The 22368-nt window shown below is 39.7% G+C and overlaps 4 protein-coding genes across 4 annotated transcripts; 2 read left to right on the top strand and 2 right to left on the bottom strand.

Moving 5' to 3' along the window:
- Positions 1-1686: 1686 nt before the first annotated feature.
- slc24a1 (solute carrier family 24 member 1) lies at positions 1687-7142 on the bottom strand (the record flags this gene model as incomplete). The annotated part of the gene is made up of 9 exons (XM_079162548.1): positions 1687-1936; positions 2045-2211; positions 2398-2487; positions 2577-2834; positions 3012-3100; positions 3692-3772; positions 5035-5143; positions 5391-5450; positions 6099-7142. 9 exons carry the CDS (start codon positions 7140-7142, stop codon positions 1687-1689), a joined length of 2148 nt encoding a protein of 715 aa, XP_079018674.1.
- Positions 7143-10003: 2861 nt separating this feature from the next.
- Positions 10004-14324, top strand: ints14 (integrator complex subunit 14). The gene is made up of 12 exons (XM_079163711.1): positions 10004-10066; positions 10381-10663; positions 10800-10907; positions 11060-11215; positions 11408-11526; positions 11618-11760; positions 11851-11943; positions 12331-12475; positions 12600-12733; positions 13083-13201; positions 13517-13582; positions 13673-14324. The coding sequence occupies exons 2-12, from the start codon at positions 10442-10444 to the stop codon at positions 13904-13906; spliced, it is 1539 nt and encodes a 512-aa protein (XP_079019837.1). The 5' UTR covers positions 10004-10066; positions 10381-10441; the 3' UTR covers positions 13907-14324.
- Positions 14325-14509: 185 nt separating this feature from the next.
- Positions 14510-18481, bottom strand: hacd3 (3-hydroxyacyl-CoA dehydratase 3). Its single transcript, XM_079163712.1, has 11 exons — positions 18307-18481; positions 17431-17473; positions 17268-17341; positions 16998-17162; positions 16778-16823; positions 16578-16688; positions 16334-16461; positions 16112-16224; positions 15122-15228; positions 14915-15046; positions 14510-14795 (listed from the first exon to the last, which is right to left on the bottom strand). The coding sequence occupies exons 1-11, from the start codon at positions 18382-18384 to the stop codon at positions 14719-14721; spliced, it is 1074 nt and encodes a 357-aa protein (XP_079019838.1). The 5' UTR covers positions 18385-18481; the 3' UTR covers positions 14510-14718.
- A 136-nt stretch (positions 18482-18617) lies between these two features.
- Positions 18618-22162, top strand: ppcdc (phosphopantothenoylcysteine decarboxylase). The gene is made up of 5 exons (XM_079163612.1): positions 18618-18805; positions 19618-19713; positions 20050-20178; positions 20289-20457; positions 21435-22162. The coding sequence occupies exons 1-5, from the start codon at positions 18662-18664 to the stop codon at positions 21527-21529; spliced, it is 633 nt and encodes a 210-aa protein (XP_079019738.1). The 5' UTR covers positions 18618-18661; the 3' UTR covers positions 21530-22162.
- The last annotated feature ends 206 nt before the right edge of the window (positions 22163-22368 follow it).

The following is a 22368-nucleotide window of genomic DNA, read 5'->3' on the forward strand; positions in this document are numbered from 1 at the left end:
TCTAATATTTCCATTACATACAATTAATCTAGCAAAGAAATTCCTCCTCATCTGCACCCTGTGCATATAGCAGGGCCATGCTCATATACCTGAATACACTAAACTAGATGGTAACTAGTTTAGTTAAATTATTAAACACAATATTATTTCTGAATCAATGTATATGCACAATGTTTAGTTTCTTTGTTTATCATTTTTTGTACAATGAACCAAAATAACACAAAAGGGAAATGATTAATTTACAGTTTTTTAGCAATACCTTTTTATATGAGGATTTATGTGTTAAATGGGACCACTGAGGATATATTTCCTTAAAAACAGTACAATCAAACCAATTGAAAAAAAGAAATGTTTTCTGTTAGTTTATTCAAAAATGTTTTTTGATAAAGAAATTAATTAATTGACACAGTAATGGATCTATAAAATGTACAGAGTATTTGATTCTAGTATTTTCTATATTTCCTTCTTTTGGTCTTCACTGTATAGTGTAGATGTCAGTTTTACACAATATGACAACAGTGCACTGTTTAATGTGACATCCAGAGCAAGGACATTTTAAATCTCTTTGAACAGCTGACGGTGCACGTTTCTTTGCACTGAACATATTAATAGATATACTTAATGTCAAAGGTGTTAAGTTAGAACAACAGCTCTGACTTGCACTAATTCAGAATCACTTCCAAAAATGTTTCACTGTGTTAATATTGTCTTTCACTTTTAACTGACAAAAACCTGTTGGTCGTAATGTGATGCAGCACCACAGCTTATTACTGGACTTCATCACTATAACTTTTGATGGTACGATGCTAGATTCGACAGGGTTGTGTGTTTGGAATAAACACCGATATCACATCGTGTAAATTTGCATTTTAATCACCTTAAAAAAAACAATCACTGAAGACCAAAACATCATTTGATGTGTACATGTTGTTTGCACAATTTGTCAATTTAAACAGTGTTTATTAAGTATTATTTATCATTTGTAACACAGATACTAATTTGTATGATTTTTATATGAAAAAGAAATGAAATTTCTTCCCTGGCTGGATCTATAGTTTGCTTTCATTTATGAATAAACACATTTATTCTACAGATGTCAAGTTTTTTTTTCCAAACTGGGGGCTATTGCTATGCCTGACCTTTTTGTACAAAAACTGCTATGCATGAAAGAACAATGAATTCAAGCAAGCTCAAGTTCTCTATGATGATTGTTATAAAACAGTTATAGGCGTAAGTGTACACTTACATATCATACAAAATTCATATTTAGAAACATACATTTTTCAAAATATGCATGTATTCTATATTTCTAATTATGTAGATTCTGTTTTGTAAACAGTGAAAACATGTTAATAGTCCTGTTAGTGTTCATTCATTTACACTTACCTACATTATTTTAGTGCATCTCCTTATGAATTAAAAGTATATAAAAGATGCCATTGTTACTAAAAGTGAGTATGTAACAACGTCTAGTAAATGTTCTAGTATTTGTATTGTTGCTGACATACTGGACACATGTCACTGGCAGCAATGCAGAGCAACTACAGTAGCTTTATTCACAGTTTCTACAGATATCCAGACCCATGGTCATGAGACTCGTACATTACATACAACTGGGTTTAACAGTCGTGCTTCAGGTCACAAGTGAAGAGAATGCCTTTGTAGAGGTGACTTCCGCTCACACGTTCAGATGGAAACAGGGCAGATAATGATGCGATCCTCCAGCATCACGCTAAGCACCAGAAAGATAAAGTAGAGCAGGAACATGGTGAAACCCAGCAGCTTATTCATCTTCCACTTACAGTATGCAATGGAGATGATGACGAAGAGGAGCATGATAAAGAGCAGCACGATAGCACAGAAGAGCCCGTTGCTGCTGACAGCCACTGGAGCAAAATTGTGGAAGGATGAGTACAGAAGCCACGGCACTGGAAGGCTTTTGAAACAAAGTGACAGAGAGAAATGTGAGACCAGGAGATGTATCATTTGAGTGTTCATCAGCATTTCTTTTTCAATCGTGACACGTCAGAATATCGGAGCTCACCCCACTGTGATGTCGAAGATGTTACTGCCCACAGAGCTGGACACAGCCATGTCCCCCAGGCCTTTACGCGCCACTATCACACTGGTAATGAGGTCAGGGATGGATGTCCCTGCAGCGAGGATAGTCAGGCCCATAATCTCCTCTGAGATGCCGATGGTCTCACCTACCTACAAGGGCAAATGAGAGTTCAGAGTGAATAGAAGCTACAGAAAAGGAAAATTACTTTCATGTTTTTGTCAACTTGACTGATTCAGGACACAATAAAAAGAAATACCCACAATGCCACAATTTCCTATCAGGAAACACGGCAATGCATTTCAAATTCCATGTCTACTGTTACTACAGTAACTGACCTGATGGGCCCACCACACCATGAGGTAGGAGAAAACAGCAATCCACACAATAGAGCCCAGGAAGGTCATCGCAAAGAATTTTCTGGATTTCTGTTGAACCAAAGTAAGTGACGTAAAAAATCAAAACACAGTGTTGAAACATTTAAAATAACACCGCATCGATGCGTGTGGGTCTTCACCTGGTTGCGAACATCTGGAACTGTGAGCCACAGAGGGAGGATTATGGGCAGCAGGAAGAGGTAGGTGGCTTGTTTACGTTGTGTGTCAGGCCACTCTAAAGACAGAGGTTCATCTTCTTGCTCCTCGTCTTTCTCCCCCTCATCGTCATCTTCCTCCTCATCTTCTTCTTCTTCACTGGACTCATTGCTGTCTTCATCGCTATCTTCTTCATCACTGTCGGAGCCTCCTAATCCATCGTCTCCTGCTGGCTCCTCCTCCTGAAGTGTTGGGGAAATAAATCATAAATCAACAATTGAAGTAGAATAGAAATAAAAGCAAAGACCAAGGAAGCGTCTTTGTCTTAAGTTGTGACTTCATACATTGACTCTTACATAGACAGGTGTCAAAGACTGACTTCTGGGCTTTTTGATAACCAGGACAGGATTGGAGAGTACCTTCTTGTCCACTGGCTGCTCCGTCTTCTCTGTTTCTGAGGCCGGGGCAGCCTCTGGCTCTTTGACTGGCTCAGTGTTACTTCCACCATCTGCAAAAGGAATCGCAAAAATCGTGTGCATTTCCCTGATGCCTCTTACTCATTCAGTTATCTGAAAGAACTGTCATTTTATTAGCCTTTATGACCAGTCATGTGGAGCAATGCAGTGAATGTGTTGTTTGGACTTACGTGATATATGAGGTCATGGCGACTGGACTGAATGAACTCATTGTCTGTATTTGCTTGTGTAGGTTCTTTGCCTATAGTACTGTTTGTATGTTGTCACCAATATGCAATTTGATGTCTTGCATTTTATTTGCACTATACCCTGTAGCTTTATATTTTGCAACTGCTCACCCACCTACAGTATGCAGCAAAGCAGCACATTTTCTAATTGGCTGCAATAAACCATATATTATTATAATAGAGGGACATGCATTATACACATGTAATCTTTCTGTTGTCACAGCACCTGTTTGACTCACTCAGTTCACATGCTTAAGTATTTTGGCTGGAGGCTTTTTGCAGCCCAGATGATGAGCAGCTTTCCGACTCTGTTAATGAGCAGACTCTGAAAGCTTAATAATGAAAGGCGCCTGATTAGTTTGATCAGTGGATGACCATCACATCCTTCCATGTTACCTTCACTTTTGTCTTGAGTTTTGCTCTCTGCCGTCCGTCTAGCCACATTATTCAGAGTCTCAGCCTTATCCATAAATTTCCCTACGAACAATCAAACAACCAAAAACAAACTTAGAAGAATTCTGCGATGAGTTACTCAGTCATAATTTGACAGTATCACAGTTATATGGAAGACAAATAAGCAGTCACATCACCCAGGTGTCAGGCATAGAGCAATATACTGGCAGTGTTACCTCAATAACAACAAGCATCATAGTCCTGACTTCAGAACAGAGCAATGTCATGAGAGGACAAGAGAGCTTATCAAAGGGATTGCACAACACACAACGCACAACACAGCATAAAACAAGACAGGTTGTTGGTTTTTCTCTCCATTGAAAACCCATTATACATGAATGCTACTGCTCCTTTGTCTATATTAGAAACAGGGATTTGTTTCAAAAGGACACATAGAGATTTTTTCTAAAATAATTTACTGTTTGTTTTGAACCAATGTCAGATTGAAAACACCAGCCTTAGGCAAGCATAACTTATAGCAGAGGTCAAAATAGGTAACCATGATATAACAAAGCATTACTTTCCCTTTCCCTTGGCACATATTACAAATACATTTGATTAATTGTTGTGTCTTTTACTTTGGCTGCATGAAATTATCTAGAAAAGCCACAGATATTTGTAATGTTGCTTTTGGAGTGGGTTGATACAGGTGCTGATTATTGTGAATGTCCCGGAGTGGTGGAATGTTTGCTGCCTGAAGGCCTGAGAGACGAGCAAACCAGGCGCCAGGGCCTCAGGTGAGACACACGGTACCGTAGTCCTGCCTTAGGCAACCACAGACCAGTGGGCTCTCCATAGCATGATGCAATATAAAGCTACTGTAACCTTACTAATATATCAGGAATAACACTGGGAAAGCTGTCTAGGGCCAGTCTTTCACCACATTGTTTAACAGGCAAACAACAAACCAAAGTTAACAGATTAGATTCCCTTTTATCATCTAACTGATTTAACAGAAATATTAACACTTTTTAGTACAGAAATTGTCTAGAAATCATAAATGATTTCATAATCATGATGTAAAAACATCTTTCATCATAGCTTTGGGTGTCCTAAGAATCTTTTTTATTGACTGTGGGCCTACAAATATATCCCTGCATAGACTGAGGTAGGTATTTATCTGCTTAGTATCAATCTGGACTTAGTGCTGTCTTCATTCGGGACACTTTGCTAATCCATTTTACCATGAGAAGGCCGTAGTCCCCAGACACTCAATACAAGAGCACTTTTAAAAGGGAGACAATGCTCAATCATTAGAGCAATCAGTGTGGAGATATAGTACTCACCCTCTCCTAGAGGGTCTAATGTGTGGATCATAAGTTGGAAGATGGTGTTTCTCATGGTGCTGTTGTGTAAAGAAGCTGAACTTCCCCCTCGCTGAAGGGATGGCTTCAACTGTGGAAAGAGATGGCTGAGGTCACAACTTTGGCAAATCACAATAACAGACAGTGACACGTCAATGTTAGACAATCGTGTAGTAATGGAGGTCAGGACTTGTTTTCTCGATGTTGTGATGAATGGGACTGTAGAAAGGTCAATAAGACGTAGAATAACGTGTCGCTAAATGAACACAGGCCTGTGAGGCTGTTGTATTTTGTGTCTTTCTTTCTGCAGCGTATTTGTTGGTTGTTTTATTTTGTACCTTTAACCGATTCTTGTCATCTGGAGCAGGTTGGGTCTTATCTTCAGCGTCCACAATTGTCTGCGTGAAACAATGTTTTTTCAGTCATTCAGTGATAGAGATAGACCAAAGTTATTTCATTTTGGTAGAGCTTAAATATTAGCATACACTATGGTTTTATACATTGCTATTTCACATATTACACACTCTGGGGGTCTTGTTAGTGCTGCAAGATAGTAAAAGAGATGGAGCTTAGTGTTGTGTATGGGATTATAATGTTGTGAAATTATTCCTCACACTGTTGAAACAAAGAAGTCCCTCTATAATAGGATTCTGTATGATGTGAAATAGCATTTTCAACACATCAAATAATTACATTTGCTCTTTAGGAACACAGCTCCACCAGTAAATCCAGCTCAACAAATACCCTGAGTGTGCACAAATACTGTGGCTTCACCGTGTGTAAATTAAGCCTCAATCACACCTACCAGGGTTAAACACAGTATATGTTGATGCTACAGCTTGTACAGAGACGTCTCCTCGAAGGATTAATTTGCCGTGGCTGATCAGCTTTGGTTCAACCAACGCCTTTGCTAGTAACATTTCACTCTTTTGACAAGACTTGCATACAACCCCACACGTGGTACTAGAGATATCACAAGTGATGAGTAAATCTTTCTTTCTATTGAAGACATGAAAAATCTGACAAAGTTCTGTCAAAGTTCTTACCTTTTCAGGCTCTTCCACCGCAATCATTCTGACAATGTTCTTGTTTTTGAGGAGTAGGCCCTTGAAGGTCTTCTCTATCTGCACATTGAACTTCATGAAAGTCACATAGAGAGTGTAACAGGCCACCAGCATCATGCTCTCCCACCACAGGATGACATTATCCAAGAAGAAGATGATGAGTAAGATGAGGCCAACTATGTAGAAAGATACGTCTCTGAAAAGTGGCCACCAGGTTAGTTGAAGTACCTCCCGTGAAAACAAAGCACACGTTCCAATCACAAACAAAATGTTGAAAACTGCGGAACCAACGATTGTGCCTATACCCACATTGCTGTGGGCAATGAAGACTCCTATTAAGGATGTGAAAAGCTCAGGAGCAGAGCCTCCGGCAGCCATGAAAGTGGCTCCTGCTACATCTTCAGAGATGGCTAACTTGTCTGTGATTACCCCCAGCGCAGGAACAAAGAACTCGTCACACACAATTGCAAGTGAAATGAACATGTACAACATCCCAAAAATATGGAGGACCACCCAGCCTCGTCTACGGTCATCAACGGAAAAAATATCTTCAGGGTATTCACCCTTTATATGTGGAGCATCACCAGGAGAAGCTGGAGTGATGGTGGCCACAGGAGGTGCTGGAGCTGGTGTGGGTGTCTGCTGTGGAGGCTCGGGGGCCACATAGATGCAATGCACAATAGTCCGGTTTGTAGTTGGTGATGGAGGAGATTCAGTGGGGGTCAACGCTTTAAAGTCTGAAGTTGTATCTGAGTGATGTGTCACATGCATCTCTGGCGTTGTTTGATCTGTGGGCTCTAATTCATGTGTTGCAGTGAGAGGTTCCTCCAGCCCCTGAGTCTCTACTGTAGCCTCCTCAACCCCCTCTGTTGAACCTTCTCCAAAATCTTCTCCAATCTGAGACATTGGCAAAGGCTGGTACAGTCTGGCACTGATGGTCAGCTGGTAGAGCGTACAGAGAAAAACCCCGGAAAGGAGAAACAAGACCCGGCTCAGCTGCAGCCGCTTCCTTCTTGTGCAATACATGTTCCTCCAAAGCAGTGATGATACTGGCTATGGAGAATTAAAGCTGCATAAATGGGCTTTGGTAGAGGACAAGTCCAGCTCCCTCCCCAGCAGACCATGGGGTGAATCTAAAACTTCAGCAGCGTGATTCATGTCATCCTCATCTCCTTGGAAATCCCAGCCTAGACAAAATGACATTTATATAGCAGGTAGCACAACAGTATTCATTTGAAAGCATTAGAACTATTCAGACAATGCTCCGAATCATTAAATAAATAATGTCTGTCACAGCATTAGTGATAAAGCCATTTTGCCCCCTCGAAAACAGAATGAAATAAAATGAGTGACAGACAAACACAATAGACAAATAAATAAATGTCCCCACAAAGAAAAACTGCATAAAAACTAAAGTAAATGTCACAACATACATAAAATACAAAGAGAAGAAACAACACCATGCATTTTATTAAAGATGCAAACTTACCACACAACCAATGTCTTGCAAAGTCAGGGGTGCAAAAATCTCCAACAGCAGGTTTCCACTGTTGATTATTGCAGCACAAGCAAATGTCCAAACTGTTTCCAATGGCCCTTGGGTTATGTAGGACACAGGGCAAGTCTTCACAATGGATCAACATAATACCTGAGGTCTTCTAAGAGGATTATGTGCATTGTCTCACTCTCACTTTATCATGAGCATACAATATTTAATTTATTGCAAAATAAAAATTATGTTGCACAACTCCAGCAAAAACATCATTTTATGAAGCCTGAGACGGACACTTGAGATTAATACTCTTTATAGAACAAACATATAAATTTACACTGGAACGACTAACTTCAAACTCCGGCCTAAAATGTGTAACATTAGATTCATGTCACATTATTGTTTTGTTTTTTTGTGCCAACTTTTTCAGCACAGGAATGGGAAATTTCCCATTTAAATTGTGTAACCTCATCACATAGGATCTATGTATTCGAAGGCACACTGTTTTCACCCGGACATAAGTAGTGATGCACATCTCAACAAATGTGACTGCGTGAGTAACACAGAAAGAAACACATATATTTATATTCTGACTAATAGAAAGATGTTATTTTTCACTCAATCAGCCGTCTCTGGGACGTTAAATCGGTTTGTTTACAGAAAGCTAGAAGAAGTGACTAACGGACAGCAGCTTTCAGCAGTGACTCGATTATTAACGTGTTAGATTTAAACGTCTTCAGTCGTCGCTTTTTGACTTAGATTAGTCTCAGTGTAACCCTTAAACTCTTTCAAATCTGGCACAGACGCAATTTTGTTCCATCCAGCAGGTACATTTTTGAAACACTATTTTTTTTAAAGGTTAGAAAAGTCGAGAATATATAATAGTATGTAACACTGAATATATAAACTATTATTGTAGTATGTCTAAAATTATCCAAGTATAGTATGGTGTACAAATGTCATAAAAAAAGTCATACTATAGTATCATTACAAGTCAAAAATATCTTTGTGTAGTATGCCATAAAAATCCTAAAAATGTCATAGTATGATATGCAATAGGAATATGATGTCATCTAAAGTCAAACTACCTTCTATAAAAGTCATTGTTGCAGTAGAAGTCACACATGTATGTCAATGTGATGCAAATGATCATGTTGTTCTTCTCTTCTCTCCAGATTGGTGCAGAATTCGGACAAAGAGGAGGACGACAGAGTTTCTTTACTTTGACCACATTGTCCAACGTCTTCTACAACCGTTGCTGCAGTTTTCATCTTTTCTTGCAGAGACAGTTCTCTGGTCAGAAATGAGGTGTTCTTTGTTGATCTTGTTCACATTAACAACAAACATTGTTCAGAAAGCTTCAGGAGTGGGAGGGCAGGATTTGATCCCCCCTTTTCATAGAAAACAAATGTCTGATCTTTTGTATTGAGGATTTAACTGTTTTGTTTTCCAAGTGTTGAAAATGTCTCTACAGACACCTGAAGTTAAAATCTCTTTTCAGCTGAACTATGCCCAAAATAAAAACTGAAATATTGTCTTTGTTGAGTGCACCGCTTCCCATATTTCATGCCATAACACTCCTGTTGTGATCCAGAGTTGATTTAATACATGCTTCATTTAGCATTAATGAGAGACAGAGAAGATTATTTTCATTACATATTATTGTGAGTTTTGTATCTTTGCAGCTGTTACCCTCCTGCCCATCAGCCACTTTGTCTTTTGTCCCAATGTTGTTCATGAGCTAACTTTATATAACAGGTTCATAAAGGACAGGCTTTCATGAATGCGTTGAGTGAAGAGGCACCGTGGGGGACTTACTGTGTGCATATTCGACATGTTATATTAAATAACTAAAGGTTGAATAACAGCCATTCAATTATGTCATTTTCTTTGTCATCTAACATGATCTCACTCTGATCTCGCAACGTTTCCTGGCTAACACATTATGCCTGAAGACATCACTCATATTCTTTTGTATTAAAAGAAAAGGCAAGGGTAAAGTTCTTCTTCGTTTTGTTTAATTGCGGTAGCTGGAATGTGGGCCAGAGGAGAAAACAAGAAATCTAAACAAACTAAAGAAAATATAAATCTAATATGTATTAAACTCAAACAAGACTTTATATTTCCTTCCTCAATGCAAATAAATTGAGAGGGGAAGTTGGGAGCTTTCGCGGTCGCTGGTTCGCGTGGTCCTAGTGCGTGCCCGTCATCTGGATTTTTTTGTTTTTGTTTTTAATATAACGTTAGTTTTTGGACTGTAAAAAGTATAGAGGTACAATACTTTTATCTGAAATGGGGACATGTCGTTCTGTGTAGACTTTTCAGCACAGAAATATGAAAAATCCAAAGAATATACAGGAACTATTTATTCTAAAGTACACTGTTGTCGCCCGGACGGAAGTAGTGGTGCACAGTCATACACACAAACACTGATGGCGAGCAAAACGTTTAATGGCACGTATACATTTAGTTGTTATCATATTAATTACTCATTTCATAGTTTAACTTAAAGATAGTTATCTTCTCACAATTGTTAAATGGTAAACAGAACTGTTTGGTCTTCTGGTGTTACATTACAAAATGCTAGCGTATGTTAGCAACATTTGCTAACCTCTGCTGTGACCATAGGTTGTGACATGTTTCTTTTCTTAGCTTTAATGTCGTTAATGTTCGTAGTTTCGTAACACGTCCCCAAAGACAGTAAGTGACACCATGTAATGTTACATTTGCTAACTTCTCATCTTCCTCTTAATTCTGTTTTCTTTCAGTGAGAGCACATTGGTGGGTACTATAAGTCCATTGTATTGTTGGTCATCTATTCAATCAGTGCGCCATGCCTACCGTGGTCCTAATGGACGTGTCTCTGTCCATGACACGGCCGGTGATGCTGGATGGCAGCGATGAGTTTCAGAGGAAGAACCTGGCTGTCCACGGACTAAACATGTTGTTTGAACACATGGCCTCAAACTACCGCTTGGAGTTCACATCACTGATGGCCTTTTCTTCCCTCTGGGAGCTCTTGGTGCCTTTCACCAGAGATTACAATGCATTGCAGGTACAAATATAAATAAATATACATCCTCATATGAGAAATCAATCTGAAAAGTCAAAGCATGTTTTTCTCGTTTTAGAGAAGATGTAACATTGGAGAAGAGTTGAGGATTAACTAATGAATGTATTTGTGTGAACAGGAGGCTCTGGGCAACCTGGAAGACTATGACAAGACATGTCTGGAATCAGCTCTTAATGGAGTTAGTAATGTGGTCCAGCAGGAGTGGGGCAGTGCCTGTCCCTGTCAGGTAAATTGGCAGGTCCTTTATACATCATCATCACACCTCCTTAATACAGCCGGTGTGCGGTCAAATGATGTGTTCATTGTGGTTTCATCCATCTGTACCCATCTATTGTTGCATGGGGTTGTGTTTATGTGCCTCCGTCCTTTGTCCTGCAGGTGGTGCTGGTTACCGATGGATCTCTTGGTATTGGAAAGGGTTCCCTACGTCACTCCCTCCAAACACTGAAGCATCGAGTGGATGACAAGAAGTTCCCACTCCCTTTCCCCTTCCCTACCAAAATGTTCATCATGTCTGTAGCCAATGCAGAGGAGGTACTGACTGAGTCAACAATTGATTTCTACTTATTTGCATCTTGACCTGAACACAGTCGGTGTAAAACTATGGAGGATCTGTGATCAGATACCATGCGACCAGAAGCAGCTGGTCATACAGAAGATCTAAGGTCTGCTGGGCCTTTATAGCTTCGATATTGTTGAAGCAATCCTTGTCTTGTGCTATTGCAGTTACAGATGACTGATGCCATGGACAACTTGGAGGAGCTACTTCGTCTCAGCGGAGGTGATGGACAGATCTTTACCACGGAGGGACCTCTTTGCATGAAGAGTGTACAGGCCATGTTTGGGTATGACTCTCCCTGGGAAATAATCCAGAAAGAAATGTACTTTTCAATGTTTATATATTTACTTTCGGAGAATGTGTTTGTGTGTCTTCAGGAGGCTGATCGATCACGCGTACACTCCCCTCCATGCTGTGCTGCACTGTGGGAACTTGTCCTCGGACGTTCAGGTGTTCCCTCGGCCTGAGCCTATTGTGATGGATGAAGAAGTGGAACCCATGCCCCGATCAGTCAATATTGGTACCCGACTGGCTTCAAATTTCACAATTTAGAGTTCACGTTCAACAATTTTCCCTTCATCGCATCTTTATTCTGTTATACTTGTTTCAGATTTGGAAATTGTCGGCTTCATTGAAATTGCTGACATTTCCAGTCCTCCTGTTATTTCCAGACACCTGGTATTGCCCATCAATGTAAACAAAGGTTAGTGTTGAACATTTGTTGTGTTGTTTTAAAGAAAAACTAAACCTAGACAAATCAGCTGTATAGCTCTTTGCTTTAATTTTAACAGAAACTATGCTGATTCCGTTTAAAGCAGCAGATTGTTATAAATCATCCACATCTATTTGCAACAAGGAAAGCTCAGACTGTGCTTATAATATTATAATGTATAATATATAAGACAAAAAAGGGGAGAAAATATGAACAAGCTTCTGTTAACGCAACAGAGCAATCATTTTTACACAGCTTATTGTCACCTTCCATTCTCAAAGTAAACATCTTTTTTTAAAACACAAAAATCTAAATCAATGAGCCCTCAGTATGCAAGATTATGGTATTTTTAATGTGTTTTATTTGTATTGCTTTCAGAGGTGGATGAAGTTGGCACAGGAACCACAGATGAGCTTGAGGAGGAACCCTCTGCCAGTCAAATGGCAGGCAAAAGTCCAAACTTCTGTGTACTTTTACATGGCAGCCTGAAAGTGGAGGGCATGGTGGCACTGGTTCAGCTGGGGTGAGATGCAGCAGAGCGTTAATATTTAACATATTTGAATTCTGTTCAAAATTGAGTGCATTTATATTTCAACACACCTGCAGAGTAAATGAAGAAATGGCCCTAAAAGTTAGTTTTTCCTCAGGCCCGAGTGGTACGGCATGCTGTACTCCCAAGCTGACAGTAAAAAGAAATCAAACCTGATGATGTCTCTGTTTGAGCCCGGTCCAGAGCCTCTGCCTTGGCTGGGCAAGATCACACATTTGGGACCAATATCGGGTAACCCTTCCCTTCTACTGTTTTCTCTGCAGACACAAACAAGCACACAGCAAGTTGTAGAACAAAACATCGCCATCGTCTCTTCTGCACTGTTTATATACTCCGTAGCGTCTTGTTCCTGAACGCATCATTTTCAGTTTATGACACGTTTGGGATATTGTAAAACTCTGCATTTTAATGTAACTTATGACCCACTATGATAACCCTTGTAAAGGTAACTGCTTGTTGTTTTTCCTAAAGACCAAAGGCCTTTCTGTTCATAATCAAGCAGTTAATAATTTACAGTTTTCTGACTTTGATCCTGATACTGACTTCTCTCTGACGTTTCATGGCCGTCCTGGCATTTCAGAGGCTGCTGAAAATCCCTACGGAGAGGACGACAGTAAAAGTCCTTTCCCTCTGCAGCCCTCGGCCAAACGAAGCTACGCCCAGAACGTCACTGTGTGGATTAAGGCCAGTGGACTACAGGTAAAGTAAAGTCACTGTATACAAGCGCCGCTGTTTGTTGAAGTTAAAGAGAAACGACAGCGGAGTCATAAATACTTGCCGTCCTTGGTTTGTGTTCCTAAAGTCTAAATGCCGTGGTACTTATGAGAGACTGGAGGGAGTGTTTTCTCAGTGCATTGCAGCTAGGGCCTTCCTCAATTAATAGTATCAGTTTCAATTTAGAGAGTAATTAACTGGCTAAAAAATTAACTGAATAAAGCATGACCATACTGAGATGTTATTCAAAACATATTTCTGCTCATCATTCACTTAAGTTATGATGCTGTCATTCCACAGACTGATGTCCAGAAGATCCTCAGGAATGCAAGGAAATTGCCAGATAAAACTCAAACCTTCTACAAGGTAAATCAAGCTGAAAATGGCTCTGAACTTTGAACTTAAACCATATTTTGCTGATTTAACTTACAGTTTTGATTTTTTTGGATCTGCCAGGAGCTGAACCGTCTTCGGAAGGCTGCCCTGGCTTTTGGTTTCTGGGAGCTCCTGAAGGGAGTGGCGGACCTGTTGGAGAGAGAGTGCACGCTGCTGCCAGACTCCGCCCACCCGGATGCCGCTTTCCAGCTCTCCCACGCCGCACAGCAGCTCAAACTGGCCAGCACTGGTGACTCCCAGTATGCTGCTTTCGATCACAACATTGCTCCAATGCACACAGACTTTTCCAGCTGAGCCACGTCTCAATTAGTAATTACCTAAAATATAGTATCCTGTATGTGTGCTTTATGTGGTTTAAAGAAATCTAAGGGAACCCACATGTGGAACCTAAAGAAGTCTATTTGTTTGATAACGTAGACTCCTTTGACACTGCCTAAATATGGCGAAAGGTACATAATGAAGTGTTTGTAAAATGTTACATGTTTCTTAGTATGACCGTTTCCACAAATTGACCAGATAACATTTTTTTATTCAGTGTCAAATAACATTTACATGAAATGACTGTTATTGTTGGCATTTCAAATTCAGGTGAAAATAATTAAATAAAGCGGGGAAGGCATACAAAGTCTACACAGCCGGAGATTATTGAGCAGAAGTGACGCAAAATGCTCAGATTTTAGAAGTCACCAGAGTCATTTTTCCTGAGGTTTGTTGGACGGTTCAAAAAATCTGGAATGTTAACAATTAAAGTATTTCTTGAGATTTGTTCTTTCATACACAAATTACTGTATCTCAAATAACACTAGCAATACCACTGCAAAAGAAACAGTATCACAAAAGGATAGATATCAATTTCTATAGCTCTTCACATCTAAGAAATACGAACTTGCATCTTAAAGAAATGAATCACCAGTTCATGACAGTCAATGCAATGATGACATATTGCATCTATAGGATGTTCATGTTGATAACAAATTAAAGAAAAACAACTTCCTGTAACAAAAACTACTAATTTGACTGGAACACTGATGAGTATAATTCAAAAGATGTTATCCAGAAACAAGCAGGCAGCAAAGGTGTTAGAGGAGTGGTGTTGGTGCTGAAGCTCAATTTGCTTTCCTCTTTTTGGTACGGAAACGCTTCTTCCTTTGCTTGTGAAGATGACGAAAGTTGATAAAGAGTCCTGAAGAGGGGGCGGTAAACCAAAACGTTGATATCAGAACAAAAATGCTGACATTAGAACAAACTATTTGCTTGTATATATATATATACATATGATTACTGTTTCATATGAAGACTTACCCAGAAACATGAGGACGAGATAGACGTACAGGACGTAAGAGAAGCTGATGGAGGTACCGACGGCTTTGGGCAGAGGAACGCTGAAGAGTTTGGTCTCGTCAAAGATGGGAATGGATTGTACCACAGCAACAGCTACATGGGATTGGGAGATACAGTTCAGCACTTGTATGAAGAATTAGTCATTCTGAGAGAAACAAACCAGCTCACCTTCAGCTACAACACCTAATGGGTACAGCGGTATCCAGATCGTGTACCGCAGCCATGTGAGCGTCTTCCACTCTGTATTGAAACAGCCCAGCATGTAAAATGGATACCTGAAATTGGTGCATCATGAAGAAACAACGTGTTAATCAACTGACACATTAATAACTATCCGTCTTCATAACAATGTAGCCTGAATGACCCGTTGTTTCTTGTAAACCTTCACCTCAAAAGCTGTCAAACTGCACCTGTGTAGCTTCTGCACTTTGCCCTTTTACTTACAGTGCAGTTATTGTGTTGACAGTTAGTCTTAACTTCTGTTGTAACACTGCAACTAAGAATTATTTTTAATACCAAAATCATCTGCTTATTATTTTTTTCCGACTAACAGTCCAAACCCCAAAATATTCAAGTTCCTTGCAAAAAATTGTCATATTTGAGAACCTGGAACCATCAAATGTTTGGCATTTATGATGGCATATACACCATTGTGTATAATTGCCCTTTCAATGGGCAGTCTGCTTGAACTCACAGCATTTTGTACAAAAGTTTTGTTTTGCAAACCCTTCATACAAAACAACATTTTATAAAGAGGACTCTCTACAACCTAAAAGCATGAGACAGTTCAAACATATAGATTAGTCCTCTCAGCCATGTAACTTACAAAATAAACTTTTGTGCCAGGCAACCCCAAGTTTTACAATATTGTTTAAACTACACCTTATTGACAACTATATCCACTATTCAGCAGAAGTTCATGTCCATTTAGAGAACTACTGACTTTATACAGAAGATTGTGTGGAGACATTGACAATAACCATCAGAATTTACAATCAGACGACTGTTCACCTCGAACAATTCATTTAAATTCAAGAACTATATTGTCATAATGCATGCACAACAAAATTGCAGTTGCGTCAGCCTCAAATAGAGCATTGTATAAATAACTTCACACACACAGTGTGACAAACACCGACAAGGCAGATGCAGAATTACCTAAAAATCTCAATGGCGCTCCACAGATAGAAAACGAAGAACACGACTGGCTGGTTGTGCATTTCTTCCACACTACCAAAAATGGTGAAGAGAATAAAATTCCTTCCAACCACCTAGTAAAAGAACAAAACACACAAAGATATAGTTATTACACTTGAAACATATTCGCACGGTTACAACAAGCAGGTGTCACTGCACATCAAACAAATGAGCAACCCATACCTGTATGAGAGTCGGAATAACACCCGTCCGGACTACACCAAAAGCAGCGTTGAGGACCTCTACCGAGGCCAGGGTCTGGCAGAAGAACATCACGTCCGATATGGTGTGAAATGTGTCGTACAGAGAATCTGACATGAGAGGAGAGTTTAGAAATGATCGGTCTTGCCAGGTTGTCGTGAAGAAATTGATCAGAGCAGGAAAAACAAATAGAAAGTGAAGCCCCAGACATCTTCGGTTTCCTCACCTTGGCCAAAGATAAAGAGCCGCACGGTCATGTTGACAAAGATCCATGAGAAGCCAAGAAACTGAACCAGATTATATACAAACAAATATCCTGTTGTCAGGCTGACGAACCCTGAGACAGTTGAAAGAAAGAGAAAACATTGAGGCAACTGAGAATAACAACTTGCTTGAAACGCTTAACTCGGACAGATTTGCACTCACCTTCCTCTTCGTGCCTTGAAGCCTTCAGCCTGTTCTTTTTGTCCTCCTTATCAAAGTAAAACATATGTATACAAGTGTTCAATCTTTGGCCTTGTTATCAATAGTACATTCTGAGCCAGTTAGACATTGTGCAATATTAACTATTATTTAATACAGCTGTCAAATGCACAGGGTCGTTGCGTGTAAATGTCCCTCAGATGCAAAAAAACATGAATCTCACTTTTTCCCGGATCTCCATCTCCGCATCGGACTCGTCCAGCCAGCGGTCAAAGTCTGGTGTCAGGAAGACTGGTTTGCGCTCCTGTAGCGTCAGCCTTTCCCACCAGCCTCGCTGCTCTTTCTGCAAAGTGATATTCACCTGCCGCTGCGTGGACCTGTGGCTCACCTGGACACACAGTTAATGAGCACAATCAACAAAACCAGTAGGAACACAGGGAGAGAAAAAAGGAGCAGTAAATATGTAGGAAGGATTTTTTAAATGGAGACGTACCTCTGACTTTACTGGTAAAAGAAACTCCAAACTGAACTCGTATTCATTTTGTCCTTTTGCACCATGGCCCTGGGCTACACACAAAAACACCACAACAATGTTACAAATCATGAACTTCTAGGAACATTTGCATTGCAGAACATGAACATGAAGTGTGTGTCACCTCTAAACTGAAGCACTTTCTCATGCACTTGGACGTCGATGTTCTACAAAAAAAGAAGCAGAAAGGCAGATGATGATCTTATACTTCCTCTTAAGAGTTAGAATTCAAGCATTATATTACAACCGGTGCACACTACAGCGGAAGAGAGACAACAATAAAGTCTATTCAAAGTCTAAGCATATTCAAAACAATAAAACTAAGGCTAGTTTAACAATCTACAATCCATCACCCATAGTGACATTTGATAATGAGCCACAATCATTTCCTTGTTTAAAGAAGATTGAGGAAATGAGCCGTTTCACATACGATCCACCCTCATGTTACTGTTTGCATGTACATGTATAAACAGTACATCAACATGCAGCACTATAAAAAACAAACTATATGACTATGATGCCAACATTTAGACAGGAGTAAACTAAAGTGTGCTGAAGAGTGTCCTTCGAGCAGCCTGACATCTTTGGACGAAGCAGCACCTGCCTTTTACCCTTATTAATAACCACAACTCATGCAACTGACCGCGCGCGCGCGCACACACACGCGCACACACACACACATACATTCTTAAAACCATGATACTCATCTCTAAAGTAGCGCATCTCTTCACAGGGTTTGTGCGATTAAACCCGATTAATATCAGGCCTTAGCAGAGGGCTTTTTAAAATATCAACTATCACCTAAAAACAACACGCATTTTTCCATTCAATTATGCAAAGTGTGCAGCTACCAAGCGGTGTGGCATTTTCATTTTCAGGAACCTGCACCCTTCATTTGCTTACTTTAATATTTAGCTTTAGATTACATATAATAGTGCACGAGCCTTAGATAGATACAAGTGAGTGCAGGTAGTTTGCAGGTCCTGTCTCGTTAGCTCACCTGAGCGTCCGTCAGCTCCACTCGCAGGTAAATGTCGTCATGGCGTTGAGCCCAGTAAACGAGAGGCGTGAGCGGCATTGTTTTTTGTTGTTGGTTCAAATAAATATCAGGCTGGACGAACGATGAATGGTCTCATCGCTTCATGCTAACTGTCGTGCGAGGGCTTCAGCAAATACTCAGAATATTCCGCGAACGCGCGCTCACAATCCGTCAACGTAGTGACGTGCTCGTGCAGGAGACAGAGACGTTGGTTGTGCTCTCCTCTGATTGGCTGGCAGGTGAATGTTTACGGAAATAGTGAAAAGGTGTTCTAAAGAGCGACAGTTTGTCGACCTCTTCGTATTGATATACTAATATGGAGACAGCGGAGCATGTTGACGGTCTAAAAACTGATTTTTCGAGATCTTGTGGGACATTTCGTGTTCTTGTTGGCGTGACGGGAAGCGTCGCATCATTGAAACTGCCTCTTTTAGTATCCCAGCTCCTTCAGCTCCCTGGGGTGAGCTACTTCCACCTTCATTCTTTTTATTAAGAGCCTTCTGTTAACGACCGTATCTTGTGTCTGTCTCAGTCACTTGTACACCAAGTAGATGCCTCATGCACCCTCACACATTATTGTTTCCCCACGTGGCACAGCGCACAACTCACCCCTGACGCAAGATGGAGATATTGCAGCTGCAAGCCAGCTGTGTAAAACATCTTGTTATAGTCCTATTAGTCAGATACGTTATGGTTTAAAGCCTCACAAATGACAGTAACAGAGATATCTGTATTATTGTGAGACATTTTATGAATAAGGACAGTGTTAGGGTTTTATATTGTTATACTAAACATATTTGAGAGCTGTAACCATCCTAAATAGTTGCATAGATCATTCAGCATGAGAGAAACTCAAACTCTGGGAATTACACTAAGTAATGAATTTATCTAGAATAGTTTGTAATAATAAATATAATGGAAAAAGTAATAATATATAAAATCATATAAAGGGTCAAAAAAAGTCTTACTATAGTTTGTTATTAAAACACAACATAAAAGGTGATCCTTAATACGATACTAATGTATCATGAGGTCTTTAGAGGTGCAGTCAAAACCACATGCCCGGTGTTATTGTGAAAATCTTACCACACAATTCTGTGAAAGGTGCTAACTTTTTCTAAAATGTAAGACCCATAAATAGTCTCCAAGATAAGATCAGTTACTCAACATGTGTATGAGTCTCATCTTAGTTTTCCACCTCTTCAGCACTATAGCAATACTAATAAGTGCTTTAACATCCCTGTGACTGTTACTGTCTGTTGTATGCTTTAGGTGGATGTGAGAGTAGTCACCACGGAGCATGCCAAGCACTTCTACAACTCTGAAGAGGTTTCAGTAAAAATCTACAGTGACATGGATGAGTGGGAGGTAACAATGAATTTAAATGTCCTAGTGTAGCCATTCTTTACTGACGGTCTATAGCAGAGTTTCTTAAATGTGGTGCTTCTGATCAGCTGACTAAAATACATATAAAATGCATATTTTAATAACTTTTTTTAGTATTTAATAAGGGAAATAAGTATGACATATACCTCCATACAGTCAATTTTAAGGTCACTGTATGCCATTAAAATGTAACTTTTGAAACTTAAAAGAATATATGCAAAATGCCATTGAGTGATTTTTAAACTGGTCTAAAGTATCATTCCACGAGGAAGTGAGTGTGTCATTGGTTGCGTTCCTGACAGCATGTCTCTGTTCTAGCTGTGGACTCAGAGAACTGATCCCGTGTTGCACATTGAACTACGGCGCTGGGCAGACCTACTCGTCATTGCCCCCCTTGATGCCAACACTCTTGGAAAGATTGCAAATGGAATTTGTGACAATCTCTTGGTAAGAAGATGACATTCTGAAGTGATTACCTACAAAATGTTATGGCAAATAATAATTCATAACATGATTTCTATGGAATTATTTCCAAGTTGATCATTGTCTTTTGGCAGACATGTGTGGTAAGAGCCTGGGATACCAGTCGCCCTCTCCTCTTCTGCCCCGCAATGAATACAGCTATGTGGCAGCATCCCATCACAGCCCAGCAGGTATCCAGGCTAACAGAGTTTGGATATGTGGAAATCCCCTGCATTTCTAAAAAGCTAGTATGTGGAGATGAAGGTGGGTTTAAATACAAGGAAAAAAAACGGAAGATATTAAGTATCTACAACCTCTACTTTTACCTTGAGATGTCTCAGAATGTGGGACACAACAGGACACATTGGAAACATAAACACTGCTCTAGCTTAAAGTGCTTCCATTATATAGATTATAACAGATAACTGTTTTATGTATGCAGGTCAATCAAGAAATAATTCTTACCTTAAATTACATAAGTTGTCCTCAATGGCAGTAATTGTAAAATAATAAGTCAAATTGTTGCATGTATCTTATGGTCATATCTGACCACAGACTTCAAGCTTTCAACCAGAGAAAGCCTAACCTTGATTTAACTACTAGCTCATCAGTTATATTTGTGCTTTTCATTAGAACATACTTAAAACTCTTAAAGCCCTAAGAATGAGCTCTTCAGCTAAGAGTCTACTATTTACCTACTTCCGTTTCCAACAAATTGAAAGAGGTTGGACCCGAATGGGTTGGGGATGTTTGTTTTTCCAAGCGACATCCATTAAGTAAGATTAGATTGTTTGATCAACTCAGTCATGTACCGACTGGTACAGCAGAGGTCAAATTGTTCTCAAAAATTTGCCAAATGCCAGAGTTTGGGGAGAATATGTCCTTTTTATGTCCTTGATTAACTCCTCTGCTTTGTAAACTACTTTCTTTGTCATGTGTCTTGTGTTAATGAGAGTTAAAAAATGCTGTGTCTCTGATAGGGGAGTGTCCCCTTGATGCACTGGTGGGTCTTAACAATGCGCTTAAATGACCCGGCCAGCAACGATTTAGATATGCAAACCCTGGGAGTGTAGAGAATATGTTTATCAAAGTGTGTTTGTGAGCATGGAGAATGTGCATAGAAAGTAAGAACAGGTATGTGTCTTCATTGTATCATCACTTCCAGGCCACTGACTGCTAATGTATTCTTTCCTACAGAAGGTGATTGTGTAACTCTGCTGGAATTCTTTACTTTGTTGCAGGTAAAGGGGCCATGGCAGAGGTATCGACTATAGTCAGTGTTGTTAATCAGTATCTTCAGAAACCAGATGAGACATCTCCGACAACATGCACATAACATTGTACTGTATATTCAGCTGGCACCAAAACAAATAGAAAATAAAGCATGATGTCTTGTCTTTAAAATGAGTTTGTGTCCATAGCTCCAAGGCCCGACACACCCATGACAAACTCACAGAGTTGTTTTCATCCATTTCACCTCTTCTTGTTGGGATTGCACAGGTGTATAATAATTGACTGGCGTCTTCCTGACTCTTCTGTTAGTTTTGTTTCAGGGCAACATGCAAACGTGTGAAAGTGTATTTCTTTTGCAGCATTTAATTAGTGGCATGTCATCAAGCGATTTGTCAAATGAATGTGTAAATAAAAAATGTCAAATATTCTACCTTCTTTAAAAAAAGGTAATGGTGATTCCTGCACTGACACACTGGAGTTGCCTTTGTGTTATACATAACAGACAAGAATTGGAAGAAATACTGATAGTGTCAAAGATTAAATAAATTTGGATAAAAAACTATTTTCAAAAAGGGATTTTAACCGTGTTTGTAAATGTTTTGTATTCAAATGTTTTCTTTCAAGGCTAACGTTTGACTCCATTTTCCCATATTTTGTATTTAAGTGACTAATGGGGACATTTTTATTTAGAATTTGTCCAGTTTTGCTGTTTTTCAGTCTAAACAACATTATGGAAAATGACTCTACAGGGAAATAAAAATAAATCTTTACCTTTTGCTTCATCCGGCCTATTTGTTCTTGTGACCAAGTCCCACTCAAGGCTAAGTCTGAATGTGGAACAGCAGCAGGTCCCACTCTTTGCAGCGTTCTTCCTCTGTGGACCTTATAAAGCCACAACACCTACATGAACACCAGGAGTCTCCAGAGCTTGGTGGCCTTGAA

This window comes from Pholis gunnellus (assembly GCF_910591455.1).
Source record: "Pholis gunnellus genome assembly, chromosome: 7".
Lineage (NCBI taxonomy): Eukaryota > Metazoa > Chordata > Actinopteri > Perciformes > Pholidae > Pholis > Pholis gunnellus.

What these genes read in the sequence shown, in the direction of transcription:
- hacd3 (XM_079163712.1), bottom strand. Translation starts at nt 18,384, where the DNA reads ATGCCGCTCACGCCTCTCGTTTACTGGGCTCAACGCCATGACGACATT. An exon ending in GCTCTTTATCTTTGGCCAAG is followed by an intron (nt 16,462 to 16,577) that starts GTGAGGAAACCG and finishes CTCTCATGTCAG; the next exon opens with ATTCTCTGTACGACACATTT. An exon ending in ATTAGGTGTTGTAGCTGAAG is followed by an intron (nt 15,047 to 15,121) that starts GTGAGCTGGTTT and finishes AATCCCATGTAG; the next exon opens with CTGTTGCTGTGGTACAATCC.
- ppcdc (XM_079163612.1), top strand. Translation starts at nt 18,662, where the DNA reads ATGGAGACAGCGGAGCATGTTGACGGTCTAAAAACTGATTTTTCGAGA. An exon ending in AGCTCCTTCAGCTCCCTGGG is followed by an intron (nt 18,806 to 19,617) that starts GTGAGCTACTTC and finishes TGTATGCTTTAG; the next exon opens with GTGGATGTGAGAGTAGTCAC. An exon ending in GTGACATGGATGAGTGGGAG is followed by an intron (nt 19,714 to 20,049) that starts GTAACAATGAAT and finishes TCTCTGTTCTAG; the next exon opens with CTGTGGACTCAGAGAACTGA.
- ints14 (XM_079163711.1), top strand. Translation starts at nt 10,442, where the DNA reads ATGCCTACCGTGGTCCTAATGGACGTGTCTCTGTCCATGACACGGCCG. An exon ending in CTGTAGCCAATGCAGAGGAG is followed by an intron (nt 11,216 to 11,407) that starts GTACTGACTGAG and finishes GTGCTATTGCAG; the next exon opens with TTACAGATGACTGATGCCAT. An exon ending in AAACTCAAACCTTCTACAAG is followed by an intron (nt 13,583 to 13,672) that starts GTAAATCAAGCT and finishes TGGATCTGCCAG; the next exon opens with GAGCTGAACCGTCTTCGGAA.